Genomic DNA, 24292 nt, shown 5'->3' with positions numbered 1-24292 from the left:
TTTCTTTTTAATTATGGGTACAGAAAAGACTTTAAATGAAAGTAAAACCAAGCTCAGCTAATAAACAGATAATATGCAATGACTCTAAAGGCGTCCAAGACCATAGGTCGTAAGAGACATGCTTGTAGCATTATAAATACAGTGAGATCGATAACTATTTGGACAGTTTCGTAATTTCGCCTCTGTACACCACCACAGTGGATTTGAAACAAAGTCATCAACGTGTGATTTAGGTGTAGACTTTCAGCTTTAATTCAGCAGGTTTAACAAAAGCATTGCATTAACTGTTTGGGAATTACAGCCATTTTTATACAGTCGCTCATTTTCAGAGGCTCAAAAGTAATTGGAACAATTAACTGACAATCAGTTTCATGTCCAGGTGTGGCCCGTTCCCTCGTTATTTCATGACAAATTAAGCAGATAAAAGCTCTGGAGTTGATTCCACGTGTTGATTTTGCATTTGGTAGCTGATTATGGGAACTGTCAGTATGCGGTCTAGAGAGGTGGCGATGCAAATGAAGGAGGCCGTCATTAGGCTGAAAACAAAACAAACCCATGAGACAGATGGCAGAAACTTTAGGAGAGGCCAAATCAACAATGTGGTTCATTCTTAAAAAGAAGGAATGCACTGGTGAGCTCAGCAACACCAAATGGCCTGGAAGACCACGGAAGACAACTAAAGTGGATGACGGCAGAATTCTTTCCTTGGAGAAGAAAAACCCTTCACAACATCTGGCCAGGTCAAGAACACTCTCAATAAGTAGATGTTTCATTGTCAAAGTCTAAAATCAAGAGACGCCTTCAGGAATGTAAATACGGAGCATTTACCACAAGGTGCAAACCACTGGTAACACTCAACAACAAAAAGGCCAGACTACACTTTGCCAGAAAACATCTAAAAAAAACCTGCTCAGTTCTGGAACAAATTTATCTGGACAGATGAAACCAAAATTAACTTGACCCAGAATGACGGGAAGAAAAGAGTCTGGAGAAAGAAAGGAACGGCTCATGATCTAAAGCCACCACATCATCTGTCAAACATGGTGGAGGCAGTGTTATGGCATGGGCATGAATGGCTGCCAAAGATCTGACTGATAGAAGCAGCAGGATGAATTCTGAAGTGTGTAGTTCTATGCTCTCTGTTCAGATTCAGCCAAATGCTGCAAAACTGACAGGACCATGCTTCACAGTACAGATGGATAATGACCCCAAACATACTGTGAAAGCAACACAAGAGCTTCTCAAGGCAAAGAAATGGAATATTCTTCAATGGCCAAGTCAGTCAACTAACCTCAAACCAACTGAGCAGGCTTTTCACTGACTGAAGACAAAACTGAGGGCGGAAAGACCCACAAACAAGCAGCAATTTAAGGCGGCTGCAGTAAAGACCTGGAAAAGCATCTCAAGGAAGGAAACTCAGCACTTGGTGATGTCCATGGGTTCCAGACTTCAGGTAGTCATTGACCGCAAAGGATTTTCATCCAAGTGTGTAAAATAATGCTGATATGTATAATTGTTTTGGTTTATCCAATGACCTTTGAGCCTCTGAAAATGAGGGACGATGTATAGAAATGGCTGTAAATCCTAAACGGTTAATGTGATGTTTTTGTTAAACCCCTTGAATTAAAGCTGAAAATCTACACTTCAAGCACATCTTGATGGCTTCGTTTCAAATCCATTGTGGTGGTTTACAGAGGCAAAATTACAAAAAATTGTTTCACTGTCCAAGTACTTATGTATACCTAAGTTACTTATGTACCTGTATATCGTCATAAAATAAATGTGAAACAATTCAATCTTATTTTTTTATTTGTTGATCAAACATATATAGTAGACAAACCACAGCCTTCAGTGCATAAAGCATAAATAGATGGAAACAATACATTAAAAAAAAAGAGATGCAGGGGAGGCTAACATGACCCATCGAAAATGTAGCACCTCTAACAAGGCATAACAATCCCATATCTATCAGCACTTAAGAATAAAATTCAAGTTTTAACCCTGAAGATGATTATGAAGTCTGGAACTGAAAAAATATAACATTGATTCCTATGGGCTCCATCTGCCAGGTGAAGGTGAATTTTAATCTCCTTGCACTTGGCTGCACTGTGCTTGGCTTTCCTTGTGCACAATAACAGTGCATAATAATTTCTCCCTCTGGTACAGTGCCAGTTTGGTAAAAATAAATAAATTAAAAAATGGCAACATTCTGATACTTATTTCTTTTTAAATACTTTTGCATGATATGTACCAATGTTTGGCCTGGAAAGTGTGTTTCAGGATGGCCATTCAGATCTAACCAAGATGTCCCACATCCATATCGACTTGTTACATGGAAGTACAGTATTAAAGTAGACAAGATGATGTGCAGCTTATGTAGAAACACATAGCTACCAGCTAATCTGAAATAGGTTACTTGCTGCCAAAACACTTAAAAACCATCCAGCAATGATTTTAAACTTTCCCTACAGTTTAAAGAAATACAGACGCTTCTTATTTGGCAGGCCCTAAGATGCCAGGCCAAGCAGGAATCCTCCAATGAAACCACTTGTGACAACGATGTTTTTCTTCACAAACTCTGTGGACTGAAAAAGACGGAAAACACGTTTCAGTTCCATGCCGGGCAAATTTTCAAGAGCAGGGAAAAGTAAAATGTGTGCTTTCACAGTGACTGTTCATGCTTCCATGCCATGTTGGTACAGATTGTTTAAATATATAAAACTGTAAGGAAATAACGAAATGAGTATTGTGTGGCTGTAAATCCAGCATCTTCGAGTAGGTCACTGCAAATAATTCTATAACTCATAATTTGTTCGCAGACATTTTTACTGTCTAATGAGCTGCACTTTTAAGTTTTAAAATAGTTCAATCAGTTTTGCAGGTGACTACACAGAAAACATATTCTTACAAGACTGACAGCAAAGCTCTGATTGTCCTTTGTATGCTGGGCAATCAAAATAAAGCAATCCATAAAATTTTGAGGTCTCACCTTCTCAACCAATGTGTTTAATTCAGGGCCTGCTTGATTGGTGCCCTTCTTTATCTGCTTCTTAGCTTTGTTGACATCCTTCTCTACTCTCTTCCAGTCCACTTGGATATAGCCACTATTGTTAGCTATCTGGAAGAGGAGTCAGGCAAATGAAAAACAGATGAAAGGCAGCTTCACCAAATTTTTTTAAATCTGTTGAAAGGCTTAACTCGCACGTGTGTAGTGATGCAAGAATACCTGCAACAGGAGCAGACCTCCTCCTACAGCTGTAGCAGCAACTTTTCCAACCTTCTGGAAGAGATATCCTGCACACCTAAAATGAACGGGACACACAGCATGAAGGATAAATAATGGCTTCAGCGGCCTTTAAAATGACCATTTTGAGGTTTGCATGGCAGTAAATAGCCCAACACATAATGTCTAACTAAGACATTGTTTGGTATGATACCCAACTGCAAAATTAGAAAATTTAAGGGTAGAGCCCACAGAATTTGTTTTCATAAGTGATGGCAAAAGGTGATTTATCTATGTTGCAATAAAGAATCGGCGACATGTCGCTTCATTCGAACCGCAGAAGTACAGGGGGGGTGGAGGAGAGACATGAGACAAGATGACAGAAAGACAAACCACCATCCAATCCATGGCCACAGGGGCTATGTGTGACTTACCTTGTCTAGCACTGGACTATTTCTGAGCCATTCAAATAGTTTCATGTTATGTATAAAATATTTATCAACAGAAAACTAGGTGGAGGGGCTAACGAGGGGCAACTGAAGGCAGCATAATGCATTTCAAGGGAGAATATTTACCATCCACTCACTCCCCCTATGGCTATCTGTGTGGCCACGGAGTATTTCTCTGCCACTGGCCCGGAGTTTTTCCCGAAAAGGCGACTCCACCACCGCTGACGTTTGGCATACTCTGTCAGGTCCACGACCTTGTCGTAAATCTCCTCTTCCACTTCTTTGCATGCACGGAAAAATAAAAACAGTTAGCATAAGATAGCCCCGAATCGATGCCCTGCAAGCAGAGACTGCCTAAAAAGGCAATACGACCATATTAGGTTTATTTTTCATAGTACTACAACTGTCACAAGCTCAACACATTTCGAACGTACAGGTATAATTTAGTAATAAACTGAATCTGTCCAAATATATGCAACGCACGGGGTTTCAACATGTCATAGGTAGCTAACGCTAACGTCGCTGTCGGATATAGTCGTAACTTAGTGAAGTTCTTAGGCCCGGCAAGAAGTTAGCACGATCAGGCGGCTGAAGCTAGGCGACAGTTGGAAAGTTAGCTCCAAACGCTACGTCTCGGGACGTTTGGGGTTTCCGCGGGAGCAGCAACGGAGTTTTAAGGAGAGAGAGACGTCGGCTCAAAGTTAACAAACGCGTCTTATATGTCATTCATGCCTGGAGAATTCCCCGTGTCCAGGTTAAGACAGAGATCTAATTAGTTTATAGGCCTGCTCACCCGCTTTGCGGTTCGCCATTTTGGAGTACGCTGGTCTGCCCGCAGCTGCCTGCACGTCCGGCGTCATTTGCATAATTTTAACTGTCACAGTAAAAGAGAAAACGAGACACTGGCCGGATATACCTATAGAATAATATCGTCATTTACACACTGTAATAATAATAATCATGATAATAATAATAATAATAATAATGATAATAATAATAATAATTTCTAGTGGCTTTCAGTGTATTTACATACAGTTCCTAGAACAATGTTCAGGGAGAGCAAACTTAAACAGATAACTTAACAGCATCGCGATAATAGCTACTGCCTCTATATGTTACACATACGTAGAGATACTTAAAGGTTATTTTCAGGCCGGGTCAGGTCAGGTCAGGGTCCATACACTAGGGATGTTTGGCTGATAACGAGAGGGGAAAAAACCTTGTGTATAAGTGAGGAGGGGAAAAGACTGAGTAAGCATCGCAAGGGTGTGTGGAAGTGCAAGAGTGCAGGAATAAATAGTGTAATGTAATAAGTTACTTTATATACACACCAGAGGTGGTTTATGCACAATGCATGCATGAAAAGTCCATGCACAGTATAGAGTATACAGCCTGCTTAGTTTTATATTTGTATATAATTTGTAGGTAAAGTAGATGTTTCAGTGTTTTAGTGTTAAAGGGTTAAGAAAAGAAACACAGTGTATTATTGCTATTACTATATAGTATATATAATTCTATACTATATATTAATAAGAACAAGCAAATCTGTACTTCTTAATTAATTAATTAAGACATCTAATTAAAAAAACAAATTGTGACCAAACAGTTGGCAGAGTCTGCCAGCCTGGCTACTCCATCAAGTGTTGGCCGATTATTGAAGGCAGTTAAGACACAATTGTGGACACGCAAAGGTTGGTTAGGTTTTTAACCAGGTGGTTTTTTCCACTTAAGCGAGGCAATGGCCATTTGCCGAAAGAGATACATTTTGGGATGAATTTCAATCAGCAAAACAAAAGGATAACTTTATTATAGCGGCAATAAATGCAACTCTGGTAGGAAATGGTTATCGAAACTGACTGTAAAATATACCTAAAATCAGGTAGGTAGTTCTAAGAGTGAGGGAGAGGAAGCTTCTTTGATTACGCTGTCAAAGGTGCAGGGTTATGAAAAAACAAAAAAAACAAAAACAATCTAGAAATAACAAAGTCAACTCTAACTAGGAAAAGGCATCAAATCAAACACATGATAAAACAGATAATATAACAAATGAATCGCCTGTTTTCAGCAAGTTTATGCTTCTGGTTGTCTGTTGAAGATAAATCCTCTTTAACAGAAATACCTACTTTTATTAACAGCATATTGTACTACTGATTGTCACTTTTGTAAAAGGAATTCTGAGGTAGTTGTAAGAATGTGTTACCTTTAACAAAATCAAATTCATATTGCTGGTCCATTTAGACAGTTTGTTCTCCTGATAGAATCACATACCTCAAGTGTACATTTTGTTGTCCACTATCCTTCCCACCCAACATACAGAACGTTACGGTGTTGTACAGCGGATGTCTGGGCAATTTTATTGTTTGTTGGTTCGTTTTCCTAGTTGCTGATAACTGAACAAAAGCAGAATCGAATGTGGAGACATTTTCAGAGCAGCTACAGGTGAGTCTGATAGCTGATATTCTTTAAAATTATTGTTTAATATTTACGGCCTTTATTATTCTTTTTCTATTGGTTTTGTTTCTATCTATTTATCTATCAAAAAGTACTGTATTCGTGCAACGCTGCAACAAACATCCTTGACAGCCGCCCCCCCCCCACAGACAAATATGACAGCCATTTTGGCCAATAGGCTGCCTTAAAATACAGTTACGTAATCATAATATAGCGCCAGGAACTAATCGCAGGACTTGGGGCGGGTCTTGGAAGCCGATTTGATGTGTACGTGCGCGCAACACATCAACCGGAGACTGTCATGTGACTGCGGACACCGGCCACCGATTGGTCAGGCTGGCCAGAGGGCGTGCCGACGGTCGCGGCGTGCGTTTGCTTCTGTGACACAATTACAACAACTTTGAACCGATGGTTGGGGAAGTTTGCGATTTTATCAAACAACACTCACTCCTAAATCCCAACATTACATCAACTTCATGCACAAATTGGCACTGGAATACACGCTGTGTTTTGATGTACAATGAGGAGTGTGGAAGGTAATTTGAAGGGATCATTTCCTTGAGGATTTGGCAAGAATTACGCTACGCCCTGTTTTCGTTCTGGATAGCTGTGCAACACTTTGGTTGTTATTGCATTTTGCCGGAGTTGCTCGGTCCCGTTGATCTTGCCGTCTCTTTCCCATGAAATCGTGCGGAGTGTCGCTCACCGCCGCTGCCTCTGCTGCTGCCCGGAGTCTCGGCGTTGCTGGTAATGACGAGGAGAAAATGGCGTCGGGAAAAGCGACTGAAATCGAAGAGGACTTTCCGAAGCTAACAGCGCAAGAGAAGGAGAGCTTGGTCGGAATTGACAGGTTAGGTGATCTGCGGTGTGGGCAGTCTCACTCGCTCCCTTTCTGCAATTTCTATTTTTCTTCGCGCAGTTTGAAACAACAAATATGAATGCCCCCAAGTAATACGGAACCGCCTGTGTTGTCTGTGCTCTACTTGCAGTTTACTGTTTGGATTTCATAGGCTTCAAGAAGATGGCGCCAGAACGACGGCCTTGCTGTTAAAGGTATGCTACAGAGTAGGGTCATAGTCGCCTCTCTCCGTTATCTCCCCTGATTAGTGCATATCCCACCTGAAATAAGTGGTACAGACCTCGCAACGCCGCGCTTGCTGTATGGCTAGCCGCGATTTGCTGTACAGTCAAGCGCCCCGTTGTAAACTGTGGGACTCTGAGGGGAGATGAACAAATTTAACACCTTGCTACCTGTGACATATCACTCGCTAAAGTACAACAATGATCCCCGGAAGATGAGAAATGCACTTTTGTCGCGGGGAGAGACATTAGAAACGTTTGTATACCACTCTTCCATCCGTCCCATCATTATTTTGTCGGCAGCGAGAGTTTGGGTTGTGCGTCAGCTCACTCTGGTAGCACGAAGCGGCTAACTCTCCAGCGGTTGTCCCCCTTCTCCGCTGGCACATGTAGCTATAACGCCACTTAGCTGACACTATCGAGGGAGAAACAAATGCACGGTGGTAGTTTAGGGCTTGCAAAAATAATGGCTGCTTGACTTGGCCCAAGATGGCGGGGATGAGAAGAAAATACCCAGCAAACGTTCGCTAGCTAACTAGCAGCAGTGGCTAGGCTAATCGCCGTTTGCAGAAAAAAAGATATCGCGACGAAGGCGTTCGGCGTTTACGACAAAGATGAATCGTTAAACCAGAGGCGAGGCGCAGCCACTTAACTAACTGTACGGTGCGCGGTGCACACATAGCAGCCGTGTTCGTGCAGCCAATGTTACTGCCGCTACGCTGACTGTGTCTGATCTGTGTCGTCAACATGTGGCTGCAGGGTTTCTTGTCGTAGGGTTAGCGGGGACCACTGGGTATACTTCAACATTAGGCCCGGCCATGCACCCAGTTATTGCCATTGTTTCTTTTTTTTTTTTTAGTTGTTGTTGTTGCTGTGCTTTATACTCTACCAGATATCTGGCCGGCCAGAGAGGCCTATTGCCATCACAACATTAAACCTCTAAGGTCTGATAGTGGGATCCTTCTTCTCGTGTAAGACTGTCCCCCCTTATATACTTTTGTAAATCTGTGGAGGAATAAACCCACTCTGAAACCATGTTCCCTTTACATCCTCTCTCTGGACCCTACCACGTTAAAATGTGGGGGAAGGGAGGGTATTAGTTCAGCATGAGGTGCAATTTAACCTGATACAGAGCCAGCACACCTAAACATGAGAAAAAAAATTCTTCATTTTGGTACAGTCCCAATATAGTTTTCACATTTGTGGGACGGGATTGTTTTCCTTTGCTGACTCACACTGTCTCTGGGGGGTGCTCTGCTGGGCCTTAGCTAACCTCTGTGGCACCAATTCAGAACGTAGAAGAATGGCTTGGCATTACACTGGCACTGCCAAATTGTGCGTAATAATGCGAGACTTTTATGTGTATGCGTTTGGCGTCGACGTGAAGAAACGGCAGATTTGTTAGTTCTTTTGTGAACACGGGCACAGATGCTTTCCCTCATGAGGAGTGTGAGGTTACGGTGGTAGGGGTTTAATCACAATGTGAATTGATTTTGATTCTCTGAGCAAAGACTGTCGACCTACAATTCGATTAGACTTTGAAGCTCCCTAATATGTCTATAAATGTTACACCAAGGCACTAGTTCAAACACTGACAGTTTTTTCAATTAAGATAAACAAATGCAATAATAATTTGATATATTAATGTTAATATATTCCATCTTTTTAAATCAATATAGCTGGCTTTTCCAGTAATGAATGGTGCAGGACTGTTTTGTTACATCTTGTCATCTTGCCAAAGATTGTTAAGTGGTATACATAACCGTTTGTTAAATGTGTGTGTGTTGAAATTACTGTGTAAATTATGCCACATCTATGAAGATTTACAAAATGTTTTTGTACACGCAAAATGAATGATGATCTTTAGACTAGTAAATAAAAATCCCCACTATCCAACTCTGTGGCTGTCCAGTTAGTATTGTGATTTACTAGTTTACTGCTAAAAAATAATTAATGCAGATTTGTATCAGAATGATGTCTTTAGCACACTCGCCGTGAATAAATAATTTAGGGCTTTGTCAAGAGTTTTGTGATTTATAAGAGCAATTTAGAGTCAATTTTAATAAAAGGTCAACTTTCTGAAAAGATGCTATGTCAAAAGACTTGCGTTAGTAGTAAACTTGCAACTATGTTCTGCAAATAAACACCACTGATAGTATGCTCACTGTGTGTTGTTTGAATGGTGCCTACGCTATATGGAGAGGGATGTGATTCAGAACCATCAGAAGCTATTTGCAAGTTCCTCAAACCGAGAAGCAAATTCGAAGCGTATTCTAGCTTGCCTGCTCCTGCAAGCCAGATTTCCAATTATTCCAATACTACGACCAGATAACTGGGCAGTGTTGCAGGTTCCATGTGTGAGAGAGATCTTTGTCGTCTTGTGTAATAGCGAATACATGCGTGCATCACCCACCAAGTTACAAACACAGACATGACATTCTTAATGGTATTTTTAATGGTACATACAGACAAAAAGGTCTGGGTGACTTCAGAATCAACTGTGCAAGAATGTCATGTAAAAACATACAGAACTGTGCTAGAATTGGTATCTTGTGTCACAGAACAACAGTTTCATTTCACCCAGTCCTTTGCTTTAGGCTTTCAGTCTTATGACAAATACATTGCTGAATCATTTTCAGCAAATTATTGTTGGTATCCAATTTATTTATTGTGACTGCAAAGTTCAACAAGATTAGCATGTATTGAAGGTGACATATTGCATCCAATATAATTTAAAAAAAAAAACAACAACACACAGACACACACTCACAGTCATACTCACTAATCATTCCTCTTTGCTGGCTGCAGTACGGGCTATCAGGAGTCATTTGTTTAGCCGTTGTTTAAATACTGACTGACAAGGGCCATATTTGGGCATACCGCTGGTACTATGCAAAACAGGCCTGGAAGGCTTGGAAAATGCACTCCCTTGGTAGTACATAACTCAGCAGTGTCTAATAAACCTGTACTCCTTGCCCAGGCATTAAGATCAAGTTGTAATTATAATGGCCTTTTATAACTCGGTGATTTATGTGCGATATGCATAGGATATACCAACCGTCTAACTCTGTATTCTTTGTCGCTGCTGTGTAGCACCACTCTAATCCTACGTTGTTATTGCTCTTACATTTAGGCTGTTAGCTGCTATGATGCCCTCATCCTGAAAGCAGAGGGGAAAGTGGACCCTGACATTTTCTGTCAGCTGGGCCACTTCAACCTCCTGCTGGAAGACTATCAAAAAGGTGAGAGTCGAAATGTGTGAATCTTTCTACCTGTTACTGTTTCCTCTTCGTCCCAAATGTGTATCTCCGGGTCACGTGATAGCTGGTTTTTCACGAGGAGTCATTTAACGTGCGCTATTGTTGCTTTTTATTTTCTATACTCGTCATTTTGGTTAAAACCACTAAAACCTGCTGACGGAGGGCAATTCAGATCAGACATTTTGTGCTCGTCTTCAAGACTTTCCCGCTGGGAAGTGTTACAATGCAGCTGAATTGAATATCTTGAGCTTTTAACATTGTCACTAAACACTTCATCTGTGTCTGTTTTTCTATCACATTCTTCTGTTCATCTCTTTATTTTCGCAGCATTATCTGCATACCAGAGGTACTTCAGTTTACAGTCGGACTACTGGAAGGTGAGTTTATCCATCTTTACATATGTGTAACACATCCAATGTTAAATCTTCATTTTTAGCACTTTATGAGGCACTATTTGCTGGGAACCATCTGTTCTTTCCGACCTTGTTGTTCGTGTAGTCTGTTGTTGGGCCCACATGGTCCTCATTTGTACACAGACCATTGCAGCGTACAACAAAACAGTCAGAACATACTAATACAATGACACACTTTCTTTTTATACACGGTCTCTAAGTTGTGGGTATAAATAAACTCAGTTCTCTGTAATATTTGATTGCAAATCCTTTTCAAACAACTGAAGTCAACAATAAGAGCTTGGTATCCTCCCTGATAATTCTCTGTCAGGCCTGTACTGCAGCCATCTTTGCTTTTTGCTTTTTTGTGGGCTTTTTGCTTTAAGTCTGGTCTTCAGCAAGTGAAACACATGTTGAAACGGATTATGGTCAGGTGACTGAAATGGCCAATTACGGCACTGGTGGGCCATAAAAAGTAGATGTTAAGGATCTTCTTTCTGCCGCATTGCCCTGAAACTGCCCTTTTTATGCAGTGTTCAACCAACACGAATGTGGCCATCCTCAGACGCTCTAAAACTGAAACTCGGAACTATAACCTTTATAATTGTTTGAATTCAAATACACTGTGCTGATACAGAGAGCCAAACAATGAAAACAGGGCTCCATCCTAGCTCCTTATATTGGTTGCGCTGGTGTGCCTAACTCTTCATTTAGGTGCACCAGCACATACAGATGCAGTGCATTCAGAAAGTATTCAGACCCCTTCACTTTCTTCACATTTTGTTATGTTGCAGCCTCATGCTAAAATTGTTTAAATTCATTTTTTTCCCTCATCAATTTATATTCAATGCCCCATAATGACAAAGCGAAAAGAGAATTTTTTTTTTTTTTTTCAAAATTTTAAAAAGGAAAAACTGACATTTCACATTGGCAGCAATATTCAGACCCTTTGCTTGAAATTTAGTTCAGGTGCCTCCTATTTCTGTTGATCGTCTTTGAGATGTTTCTACACGTTGATTGGAGTCCACCTGTGGTAAAGTCAGTTGATAAGACATGATTATGAAAGGCACACAGCTGTCTATATAAGGTCTCACGGCTGACAATATGCATATCAGAGCAAAAACCAAGCCATGAGGTTGAAGGAACTGCCTGCAGAGCTCAGAGACGGGACTGTGTCGAGGCACAGATCCCCAAAAAAGTGAGAGTCTTTATCAAAATTTGCCATTTTCGGCGTGTAGGTTGCTAGCTTAGCGGTGGTGGTGGTTGTTTCCCATAGCAAAGGGGATTTTGAAAACGGTAACAGGCAGATAGCGGAAGGGGAGGAGAATGCCGCGTGAAACACATGGCCAATGGCAGGCTTGTACCCACAGTGTACATCTGGTGAGTCAGCCTATACCCAAGAAGACAGCAGGTTATAATGGCTGCTAAAGGTGCTTCAACTAAGTACTGAATAACGGGTCTGAATATTTATGTCACTGTGATATTTCAGTTTTTCCTGTTTCATAAATTTTCACTTTGTCATTAAATGGTATTGAATTTAAATGATTTCAGCATCAGGCTGTAACATAACAAAATCTGAAAAAGTGAAGGTGAATATTTTACGAATGCTCTGTAATTTAGGTACGCCAAAATTACAGTGCATTTTATTCAATTTTTATCAAATTTACTTTTATTACATTGCATAGTTTTATTAATTTTATTATCCTTAACTTTCGTTATGCTTCACAAATGCACACCTTTTTAAATAGCATTGATTCTCCTAATCCCTTTGAGGCTTTGCAAGTAAGGTTGGGGTTAAATAGTATTTTAAGCAATCTGAATTCAGAATTGAATCAAAATGCAATGCATAACGTTGGCCGTGTCGTCATATCTGAGCCATGGAAATTGGACAAGCCATTCTTTGTGAGGGGCGCATATTTTTGCCTTTTTGTATGTGGGGTCAGGATTAGGCATCTTACTGGGGCCAGGGGAGACAGATGGTGGAGCGGATACCTCCACCTATGATGTTGGGTCTGGGACAGGTGTAATGGGCATCGCAGCATTTTATCTTGACGGAAAGGTTGTGATGTCGCTCAGAGAGGAATACCGGACGCAGTATCACACATGACTCGGGTTATTTTTCCCCACCCGCATTCAGCGAAGAAGAATATCAGAGTAGGGGTGGGTCTTTACAGAATCCAGGTGGGGAAAAAAATAACGCTATACACATACACACGCAGAGACAGACCTGCTTAATGTCAGGCGCACCGCTGCGACCAATGAAAGTGTTTGGTTGCACTCAGAAGATTTTGGGTGGCATCACTGTCCTGTAATCCTGTTCCTCATTGGGTTGGTAACTCTATGATAGCTTTGCTAGAAATTTTAGCAAACTTGGAGGCACAGCAAATGATATTATCTCAAACAAACCAGTTTGGTTACGTGTCATTTACTCAGAAATGTTAATTAACTGATTTGAGAGGTGAAGAAATGAAATGTTGCCTGCTAGAGATGAGAGTCCTGCATCTGTACTGACTTGCATCTAGAAAATATGCATGTAAAATATACATCCTGCATGGGTTCCTGTACGAGACGGACGTTGACAGTGAGGAGTGAAACGCTGCTAAATCTTTGGTCATCCATCCAAAACAGTGGTCCTTAATTGTGAGAAACGTCCACCGACAGCCAGTGTAGAATTTAATACCACAATCTGACTGTAGCTACCACCCACATTTTCAAAGCAAACAATCAGAATACAACATGAAATGGTGCAGAATACACTAAGTAGAAATCTTCATAATACTACTTCTAAAAAACATACGTCCCTCAGACTCACGTTGAAAAGTCTGGCATTTGATGTTGCCCTCTTTTTCCTGGCCGCAGACCAGTTTCCAAATCTCCTCCTCCTGTCTTCTTTGAGATTTGACATGTCTCTGCTTGTCTTTTTAAATATTGACTATGTAGTGCTACAATTTATTCATTGTTCAATCTGACAGATTACCACAAAGATTTATTAGATCCAATTTGCAAGGTGTGACATGCATGAACATGTAAGATTGATGCTGTTGCACAATCTATATGCGCCCCTCGGTGTGCATTTAGACATCCTCTTCCCACCCCTGGCGTGAAGTTCAGATGCATTTTCATCAAGTAGCAACCTTTTTTTTTTTTTTTCCCCTTAAGCCTGTGAAGACTGATCGTTTTGTCCAAATGAGGGGCAGCGGAAACAAGTTGTGATAACATTGTTGACACTGATCAGCACCTTTTTAAGTTGATATGGTGAACTTGTTAGCAAACAGTTGCTTATTTACATGTCTGGTAGTTGCAGAGCAACATTATCAATCATTCGAAGTGGTGTTTGTGTCCACTTGATAAATGTAAGTCCACTATGTTTGGTGATGTGCATGTAGTTTACAGTGAGTTTTTTAGATTGAAATAAAACAATAAAGCCTGGTGCTGGATAGAATGAGCTGAAACTTGCTATAATGCTGTCATTTGATACACTGATATCGGTTGATCAGGGCGATCAGTTAAATAGCTTGGATCATCACATTGCTTTTGTTTAACTTAGCTAATGGTACAGCATTTGTCATTCCAACAAGCTTAGCCGCATAGGATTTTTATGAAGACGTGATATTATAATGTGGATTTAACAGTATTCCCAAATTAAATTCAACACATATTTGCCTCAGTTTAGATTGCCTACAGTTCCTGCTCATGGCCTGGAGTTAAATTGTCCAATCAGCTGTGATATGATGGCATCCAGCCTGTCCTCATGCTGTCAGCGTGGATGAATAGGCCCGTTTGGTTTGATGTTTCACTGTTTGGAATGCCCATTAAACAGAGGTGCTGAGACTTCGATTGTGATCAGATCTGACAGCTCTGGGCCAGTCGGTATTACAGATCTCCACAGTGGAGTGAGGGTGTGAGGTCCTACGCGGTGCCAGTTGATAGTGCGGGGCAGACGTCTTTTGGTAGCAGTAGTGATGTAAATAGCCTGAGTTGGGAGCCCAAAAGCGGGGCTTTCATTGGCCAGGGCTAGACTGATGTGGTCGACTGAGTAAGGCTGTAACTTGTCCTCTAACAGGGAAGGGGGGATTCTTTTGGGCAAGCAAAAATGTGTCCGCATGTTGATGATGGAAATACATTGATTTATGTTCAGCCGATCGGTGCAACTCATTGGTTGAATCTCACTGCAGCCCTGCAATTCCACTCACTCTAATCTTTGTATGATGTATGATGCATATTATCTAGTTGTACACTTGATTGAAATAAAACAATAAAGCCTGGTGCTGGATAGAATGAGCTGAAACTTGCTATAATGCTGTCATTTGATACACTGATATCGGTTGATCAGGGCGATCAGTTAAATAGCTTGGATCATCACATTGCTTTTGTTTAACTTAGCTAATGGTACAGCATTTGTCATTTCAACAAGCTTAGCCGCATAGGATTTTTATGAAGACGTGATATTATAATGTGGATTTAACAGTATTCCCAAATGAAATTCAACACATATTTGCCTCAGTTTAGATTGCCTACAGTTCCTGCTCATGGCCTGGAGTTAAATTGTCCAATCAGCTGTGATATGATGGCATCCAGCCTGTCCTCATGCTGTCAGCGTGGATGAATAGGCCCGTTTGGTTTGATGTTTCACTGTTTGGAATGCCCATTAAACAGAGGTGCTGAGACTTCGATTGTGATCAGATCTGACAGCTCTGGGCCAGTCGGTATTACAGATCTCCACAGTGGAGTGAGGGTGTGAGGTCCTACGCGGTGCCAGTTGATAGTGCGGGGCAGACGTCTTTTGGTAGCAGTAGTGATGTAAATAGCCTGAGTTGGGAGCCCAAAAGCGGGGCTTTCATTGGCCAGGGCTAGACTGATGTGGTCGACTGAGTAAGGCTGTAACTTGTCCTCTAACAGGGAAGGGGGGATTCTTTTGGGCAAGCAAAAATGTGTCCGCATGTTGATGATGGAAATACATTGATTTATGTTCAGCCGATCGGTGCGACTCATTGGCTGAATCTCACTGCAGCCCTGCAATTCCACTCACTCTAATCTTTGTATGATGTATGATGCATATTATCTAGTTGTACACTTGATTGAAATAAAAAAAATAGATAAAACTTGTTTGAAATACGTGTTCTACACGTTACGGTTAGTGACGTCACCAGCCAATGGCAGATGTTGACTTGAGGGATCAGGGATAATTTTAGACCAAATATTGTGCCTATTTTAAAGGTCTTATTTTTATCTAAAGTGTGTTTATAAAAACTGTTTTGAAAGAAGGCGGCAACAGTCCTTTTTGTAGCGATTGATGGAGATGTTGTCTCAGCTACTCGTCAGTCTCAGCAGGGCATAATGTAATTCTGATGCATGCCCGTGGATCGGCCACATATGTGGTTATGTAATTATATTAAGATCAGTACCATTGCCTATATCGGCCATACTGCCCGCCCTTACTGCTTATGCAGTTATACAGTTGGTTTCTGCACTGGGGGCAGCAGTTGCCCCTGTAATGTAGTTGTCCTAATCGGTTAACTAGCCCGGGAATGGCGGGGTGTGACATTTGAATGGCTTCTTCTATGAGAGAAGAGTTTCTCGCAAACCCACCCAAAAACCCAGAAATGAATGGTTAAATAAATCAGTTTAACCCTTAATTGGTACAGAGATGTTTTACTTCATTTAACATTATGAACATAGTGTATGTAAAATTACATTGACACCATCAAGGTTATAACTGCTAGCTTTTAGCTTCTTACCAAGTTGTCAACAGTAATCATTTCAAAGTGCTGAAGAACTTCTATGTTGCTGTTTGTAAAAATTGTAACGCTTTTTTTCCAGAATGCTGCCTTTTTATATGGCCTCGGCATGGTTTACTTCCATTACAACGCATTTCAGTGGTAAGTGCTTTTTAAAACAATCTTTTTCGTTACATGAATGCCGTCAGCCAGTTTTATAATGATCATGATTTTTCTTGTCCATTTGGAAAAGTGGGGGTAAGACAAAGGTTTACTCCTTCTTCAAGAAATGTGCAGACATTTTGGCAAACACACACTTGCTTTCTTACCTGAGCAGGATGAGAACACTGTTATTGTCATTTAATCTCTGTTTGTTCAGTATAGTTAGCTACAGAATGTTTTTAGCCTAGCTTAGCACAAAGATTAAATAGGGAGAACCGGCCAGCTTGCTTCATTTATGATTCTGTAGTTGACACAGTTAGACAGCTTATTTCCTAAAATGTTGCACTACATTTTGAGTTTTCTCTCTCTGGGTATGTTTCTGACTCCATCAGTGTACGTGCAGTGTTATTCTCTGTTCCCTGCTGCTCGGAAATGTCTGTATTTGTGGCGGTCCACTGTGGAGTGGAGTGGGGGTGTCGATTTGCGAAGGTGTAAGAATCTTCGACATCCAGTGCATGAGGATCGGTTGCAAGAAACCGCTGCAGGGAGATACATCTTGTGTGGCTTTAATGATCATGTTTTCATGAGAGCAGATTTTACGGTAACCATTACGATTACTGAAGTGTCCTCGATTAAGCCCTATTGCCAGTGTTGTGGGGATAGAAAAGACAGCTTTTCAATATGTCAAGCTGTAGCAGCTGGCCTGGCGTTACCTGTCTTTGCCTGCTACCTTTGTGCCCATTGAGCACGATTTTCCGCTTTAGTAAGCTACCACAACAGAGCTTCACGTTAGTCTGTTTTCTTAGTTTAAGCCAAGCCTCTTAAGATTTAAAAACCACACCGTTCATTTTAACATACTTGTAACTGGATGACCTGAGTTTCTGCTCTAATGCAACAAGGCACAGCCCACACAGATGTGTCCATTAGCACCGCACCCCTACCACTGGCAGGAATCTTAATATGTATGTTGGAATAGCCTGAAAAAGGAAAGAATTTGCCAGGAAACATCCAGTTTTTTTATTGCTGGGATGCGTTAGGTGTCCTGTGATGTTGTCCAGGTCACACCAGCCTCTTCAGTAGAGGCCCAGTGGGCCCATTGCCCAGTGTGGCTCGGTTTCTCGAGGGGACTGTGCAGGTGAATGCGTGCTTTTAATCATACAGATTCAGAAGCCAGTTTGGGACTACAACGTGTACAGTGGGCCCCATCTCTCTCTCCCATAGGGAGCAGAACATTACCGCCACTGACAGAATCATTAACAGCGTTTTTGTCCTAGTACAGCTCATAGCTACAGCTCACAGCTACAGTGGGCTTGATAAGCTTCACCAGTCCCTCAGTTTTACGGACATTTTTGCTTCGAGTGACACGCATGTTAAAACTGAAGTTTCATCTTTTCAGTCCTCTACCTTGGTGCAGTTGGAGTCTGATTTTACAGCCACTAATAAAATAGAGTAAGCCACGCTTAAAATGAAGCAGCTCATTATATTTGCTTGGGTTGAATCGTTACACCAGAGCTGTGATTTTCTTTGTTTACTATTAAACTCCTTGTCATTTTGTGTTTTTGGGTGTACGCCATCAGCTGTCTGATAAGAGCTTAGGGGTTAGGCAACACTGACCAGTTAATTTCACTGACCATCTCATTTCCCAGTTGAACTGTTTGCTCCTACAGTGGCAGGTGTATCAGGCAGTTCACACTGCACTGGTTCTGCACCGAGCCACTTTACCTGGAGGTGCTGATACCTACTTCACCTCAGCTGGCTTGCGGTGACCTTTCCCTTTTTATTTTGCCTTCTGCCGCCCTTCTACCTCATCCATGGCCCTGAAGGAGTCCAGTATTGCTGCCCTGCCAAGTTTTTATGTCCCCATCTCTGAGGCCGGGGGAATGTGACACTGGGGGAAGGGAGAGAGCCATGTCGGGCTCTCGAGGATGGATTACGTCACCCTGAGCCCAAGGCTAAAAGGAATGCTGAGCTGTCAAATGGTGACTGTTACTTCACAGCGCTGAAGTGGTGCTCACTCAGCGAGACACTGGCCCAACTATCCAGTCTGTTCTGTCTGTCTGGCCATTACGAAATCCATCCAAAACTAGCATCAACCAAGAAAATATTAGGTTACAAATATCGTGCAAATTTTAAGATAGAGCAAGTATGAATCATTTATGCAAATAATTCTGAAATAGTGCACCGAATGGCATCCATATAATGGAGCCAAATTGTGTTATTTGCCTGGCCTATTCAGAAAATGTGCAGTTTTGTTTTTTGTTTTATTTATTTATTTATTTAGCTGTCTGATGCACTTTTCTAAAGGAGAGACTGGTCCTTCATTGCTGGAGTCGGCCGTACGGTGTGCGTCACAACCTATTCTGTAGAATAGCTGTGCTCTCCAAGCATTAAGTTTGGATTCTGGCAGTGAGGGAGGAGACGGTGAATGCAGAGCACACAGTGGAGGGAGGGAGGGAGGGAGGGAGGGAGGGAGGGAGGGAGGGAGAAAGGGAGGGACCAGATAAATGAGGAGGAGGGAGGGAGATGGGCAGCAGGGAAAGGGGGCAATGAGTTCAGTCTGCTCTCTCTCTCTCTCTCTCTCTCTCTCCCCTTCTCTCTCTGTGTGTGTTGGTGTGGGTACATGGTTGTGGGTGGGTGGGTGGGTGGGTGGGTGTGCGTGCGTGCGTGCGTGCGTGGCTGAGTATGTGTGTGTGTGTGGGGGGGGGCACCCAGTCAGCAGTGAGCTCAGTGCTCTGCCGTTCCATACAGGAGAAGGGCTTCATGCTGACATGCAATTGCCATTGTTGTCATAGCTACACAGTGAGTGAGTTCAATTGGAAATTCGTGTTTTTTTTTGTTTTTTGTTTTTTTTCCATTTTAATATGCCCTTGTCTCTGTAGACTAGTTTCTTTTTAATGTTGTCATGAAAGGAGCAGAGAATTTGTTGCTAACTTGGCAGAAGTCTTTCAGCATTTCAGCTGTCGCAGACGATACGCTACACTTGAAGCCAGCCCCGCTGTCATCAACCAGATACACTTTGCAGACACCGGATCATTAATTTCAACAAACTCAGGGACAAATTCAGTCTTCGGCTAAATCGCCAATGTTAAGCTTTCCTTCACCGAATTGGTCCACAATCATTGGGGTGCGGGAGCCACAGTTTAAATAGGCTATGACATGATGACATTATTAACTATTAAACAAGCCGTAAGAGGTGAAATAATTTGGTGGTTTTATTTTGCAGACCACAATGACAACTGTCACCCACACATTTTCTCAGCTATAGCTAAACAATTTTAATCCCTGTAGTTGACCAAACTCTTGGCTCCTGTTTGCTGGTGATTGTACTATTTATGATAGGCCAACAATGGTTTTATTAAAAAAAAAGAAACACAACTTTGTCATTCTGGCAGTTGAAAAACCCTGTACAGAGGTGAGAGAGCTTGTTATGCCCTGTACACACTACGTTACTTCTAAAGTCGTCAGATTGCTGTACTGCTTACTCCACAACTTGTTGTCTTGTAATCGGGAATCTCGAAATCATTGTGGTTTGCACACTACAGGACCGATTCCCGAACGAGTCTGTCTGGTCTCCAAACTATGTTTTGTCACACAAAAGAAGTGAGACGGGAAATGCCACGATCATGCGCCTTGAGGTTTTCTTTTGTTGTTGTTGTTTTGTTTTTTAAAATAACTTTAACTTTTACAGTTTTTTTGACCAACACATTTTGTGAACCAACACAAGAGGTTAACTTACTCAATTATATTAAAGAGTTTGCATTCTGTTTATTTTTTTATTACAGGTTTTTAAATGTGATAGTGTTTGAACATATATGCTTAGGTCTGTTTGTTTAAATGTAATATAAGACGGTAACTTCAAGAATTTCATTCTATCGATATAAAATTTGACTAAAATAATCAGCAAATTCATGACACATTGTTCATAGCTGGAGAGATTATTGACTATTGATAACCAATCGTGTTATCAGCTTATCAAAATATGATTTAAGATCCACTTTAAAATCAGCCCAAAATATTGTCACATGAACACCCTGGAAAAGCAGATGTTCTAGCATTTCCCCTACATGATTACAGAAAGAGCATTTATCTTCCGTATTAAGAATATATTTAGAAATAATGGAATTTATCAGGAAATATCTGTGTAAGATTTTAAATAACGGTTCTTTGATTTTGTTAGGAAACACATATTTGTAGGGAGAGTAAATACAATATTCCAATTTCCACCATCAAGAGCTTGGTCTTTACCATTTCTATTTATTTTAACTTAACATTTAATTATTTTTATGCAGTTGTTCACCCCCTTCCCCCGGGTTTCCCCTCACCCCATGTCTTGCTGGCTTTTCTCTGTGATCTCCAAATGACAGCTGGTCATTAGGGAACAGGATGTCGAATCTTTTAAGCACATCACAGTATTGTTAAAAGCTTATCATCTTAAAGGCTCTGAATCACAACTTCAGGGATTTGGTGCTGTGAATCAATTGTCCATTCAGAGTAGGAAGCTAACATTAGCTCAGGTAGCGAAAGTGCAGCGTCAGTCATGCATCAGTTAAGCAAACAGGCCCTCCTGAATTGTATTTCTTTATCTCACTTTATTGATGCTTTATGACCTTATTAAGCTGATCAGGTCAACGATCATGATGTGACTGATCCACATTAAACATATCCTCGCTGCCAATGTCATTGTAACACTTAGTGTTGCAGCTATCAGTTGCAGTTTTCCGGTTACATTATACAGTTACATTTGTTCAGTCACGGTGGGTCAACAACTCAGTTTTTAAGGAAGCATCCCTAGATCCATGCTACCTTACAAAAACAAAATTATAAGTTTGGGAGAAAGACAGCACTGGTATCGGAGTCGTTGCTCTTGCACCTGAAGCAACAAGACCCTTAACAATTGCAACAGTTCCCTTGACCCTGAACCATGGTTAGGGGCACGTCTGCCAGCTCTGCCTACCTAATTTGCATATCGACATGAATCTATCACATTGCAGGCACAATTGAAATACCGAGAATACTTTTTGATAACAGGTATAAATGCAAAGGCCAATGATCAGATGTTATTATTGGATTAAAGGATTATATTTCCCAGTCGACAGTATTTGGTATTAACGTGTACAGTCTAAGAAAAATGAGCCTCACACTCGTAACTTTTCTCGGGATGTAAAGAGCTGTGCTTTCAGACACCTGTATTCAGTAGTATCCACAGCAGATTTCGCCAGCTGAAGCACTCACAGTGCAGTGGAGAGATGGGATATAACTTAAGACGCTTGAAAGAAAATCTGAACCAGTGCGTCTGCACTGATGCAGGGGAAACACTGTCCTGATCATAGAAGGTGCCGTATACTTCAGTGACGCATTTTGAACATCTGAACTTTTATGGCTGTTCTACCTACTTGAAATAAACACAGTATGCCTCCAGTTTATGTTTTATTTTACTCTCTGTTACAGTATCACCACCTCTAATTAAGACTAAGTACTGTATGAAAGCATTAATAGGCCACATTTACACTTGTCATTTCAAAGGTCTCACGTGTGAATAAATAGCAGATGTTGTTTGATACCAGTTTGCGAGAGCCACTTGTATGCATCTCTTAGATCAGGAATCGGATTGCGTCTGTCTTGCATTTCACGAGCTACATGCAAATTAGGTTGGCCACGCTCCAGCCCAGAGGATGATGGCAATGCCCCTGAAACTGTCAGGCTCCGCTTTATTGTCGTTTCCACACATATGCTTGACATAGGCCTACGTACGAAGTGTCGTCTCTCATGGACCTCAGTGCAACATAGAACAGACATACAAAAACCACTCAGTCTGAAGGGTAAGAGTGAGCGATCTTAAATGAGCAGCAGCAACTTGGATGTGAACAAGTTCCAGTGTATTTACTCCTCTCATAGCAAACTTTACATGTTGGAGGAATTTGGGCCGTGGCCAGAGGCATGATGTTTTTGGGTCCATCCGTCCGTACGTCCGTCCCATTCTCATGAGCACAAACATCTCAGGAGCACCTTGAGGGAATTTTTTTCAAATTTGGCACAAATGTTTATTTGGACTCAAGCATGAACTGATTAGATTTCGAAGAACAAAGGTCAAGGTCACTGTGACCTCACAAAACACATTTCTGGCCTCAACTCAAGAATTCATACGCTAGTTATGACAAAATACACTTGATTTATTTTATTAAATTCCTTCAAAGTGTTCACTACATGCAGATGGGTGACAAAATAAAGGAAAAATCTGAAAATTTAGTGGGGAAACTGGAGGACAATGCTTCCATCCATAGGGCATAAGGGGTCACTGAATGGTTTGAGTATGAAAATGATGTGAATCATATGCAATGGCATTCACAGTCACCAGATCTCAACCCAACACTCATGGGAGATTTTGGACCTACGTGTTAGACGGTGCTCTCCACCCCCATCATCAAAACACCAAATGAGGGAATGTCTTTTGAAAGAATGGTGGAGCTCCGCAGACTTGTAGAATCAATGCCAAGACTCCCTGAAGCTGTTCTGGCAGCATGTGGCGGGCCGACACCTTTACTAAGACACTTTATATCTCGTCTATATGTTATGAGTCTGGACAGACGTGGATGTAAATTGAAACTTGACTTGACTGCTTTACTGGCTGGTGGAGGCAGACAACCGCAGGGCAGTAGTTAATTTTTTTTTTTCCAAAAATGTGATTTCAATCCATCTCTAATGCTTTTTGTTTGGATCTGATAGCTAGTCACAGTCATACCTAAGTTATGACCATTTTATCGGTGTTGAAGTATTGAGTCATATGATAATATTTGAGTCCGTCAATATTGTCCAGCTCTGGAGAATGTTTGCGAAACCACCACGGATTCAAACTGGTACTAGTGGAATGAGACGAGGGACTGACATTATTGTAACGAGATGGATTATTTGTATTGATATTTGTATTGAACATATGGTTGTTGTGTCTTTTTCCAGGGCAATCAAGGCGTTCCAGGAGGTGCTTTACATCGACCCCAGCTTCTCAAGAGCTAAAGAGATTCATCTGAGGCTGGGACTCATGTTTAAAGTCAACACAGACTATGAGTCAAGCTTAAAGGTAAATCTAAACGGTTGGAAAAACTCCCAAATTGTGTGATAGAGAGATTGAATAACATTTTTTGGCGTCCCAATGTTTGTTTTGGTTCAGCTCGTGGTCAGGTCAAGACCGGATGCTAAGTTTTACTAGCTATTAACCTGGCAACTGGGCACTGTTCATAAAAAATGGATTTCACCGGCAGCTCAATATCTTACACCTTTCCATGTTGTTACAGGCACTTTTCACAAACATGGCATTTTTGATTCCAGCTATAGGAATATAAAACGTCATTTTATTAGAAATTTCACTGTAGATGGAAATCGTCAAGATAAGTATACAACAGGGAACAGAAATATTATAGTACATGTTTTAGTACAATTAAAATAATGTACATAACTTTAAAATAATCGTACTTTTTATAAATTAATACATACTAGAGCTGCAGCGATTAGTAGATGAATTGATTAGTCAATCAATAGATTGGCAACTATTTTGATTATCGAA

General features: G+C 41.2%; 2 protein-coding genes across 4 annotated transcripts in view; one reads left to right on the top strand and one right to left on the bottom strand.

Moving 5' to 3' along the window:
• Positions 1 to 1791: 1791 nt before the first annotated feature.
• fundc1 (FUN14 domain containing 1) lies at positions 1792 to 7635 on the bottom strand. Of its 2 annotated transcripts, none has more exons than XM_040147806.1 (6): positions 7535 to 7635; positions 4466 to 4546; positions 3799 to 3952; positions 3227 to 3302; positions 2990 to 3118; positions 1792 to 2585 (listed from the first exon to the last, which is right to left on the bottom strand). In XM_040147806.1, the coding sequence occupies exons 1-6, from the start codon at positions 7590 to 7592 to the stop codon at positions 2508 to 2510; spliced, it is 576 nt and encodes a 191-aa protein (XP_040003740.1). In that variant the 5' UTR covers positions 7593 to 7635; the 3' UTR covers positions 1792 to 2507. The 2 variants fall into 2 exon arrangements, with proteins under 2 accessions (XP_040003740.1, XP_040003741.1); XM_040147807.1 differs by having other exon boundaries at positions 7470 to 7606.
• The window catches only part of kdm6a (lysine (K)-specific demethylase 6A), a 41966-nt gene continuing 24054 nt past the window's right edge, over positions 6381 to 24292 (top strand). Inside the window, exons 1-6 of one of the 2 annotated variants that reach the window (XM_040147804.1) lie at positions 6381 to 6973; positions 7113 to 7176; positions 10337 to 10445; positions 10791 to 10840; positions 16676 to 16734; positions 23689 to 23809. In XM_040147804.1, coding sequence (XP_040003738.1) covers positions 6804 to 6973; positions 7113 to 7176; positions 10337 to 10445; positions 10791 to 10840; positions 16676 to 16734; positions 23689 to 23809 — 573 coding nt within the window. In that variant the 5' untranslated portion in view covers positions 6381 to 6803. The remainder of the gene's footprint in view (positions 6974 to 7112; positions 7177 to 10336; positions 10446 to 10790; positions 10841 to 16675; positions 16735 to 23688; positions 23810 to 24292) is intronic. The other variant, XM_040147805.1, reaches the window with a different exon arrangement.

This window comes from Xiphias gladius, chromosome 16 (assembly GCF_016859285.1).
Source record: "Xiphias gladius isolate SHS-SW01 ecotype Sanya breed wild chromosome 16, ASM1685928v1, whole genome shotgun sequence".
In the NCBI taxonomy this organism is placed as follows: domain Eukaryota; kingdom Metazoa; phylum Chordata; class Actinopteri; order Istiophoriformes; family Xiphiidae; genus Xiphias; species Xiphias gladius.
This window is presented reverse-complemented; position numbering and strand designations above follow the sequence as displayed.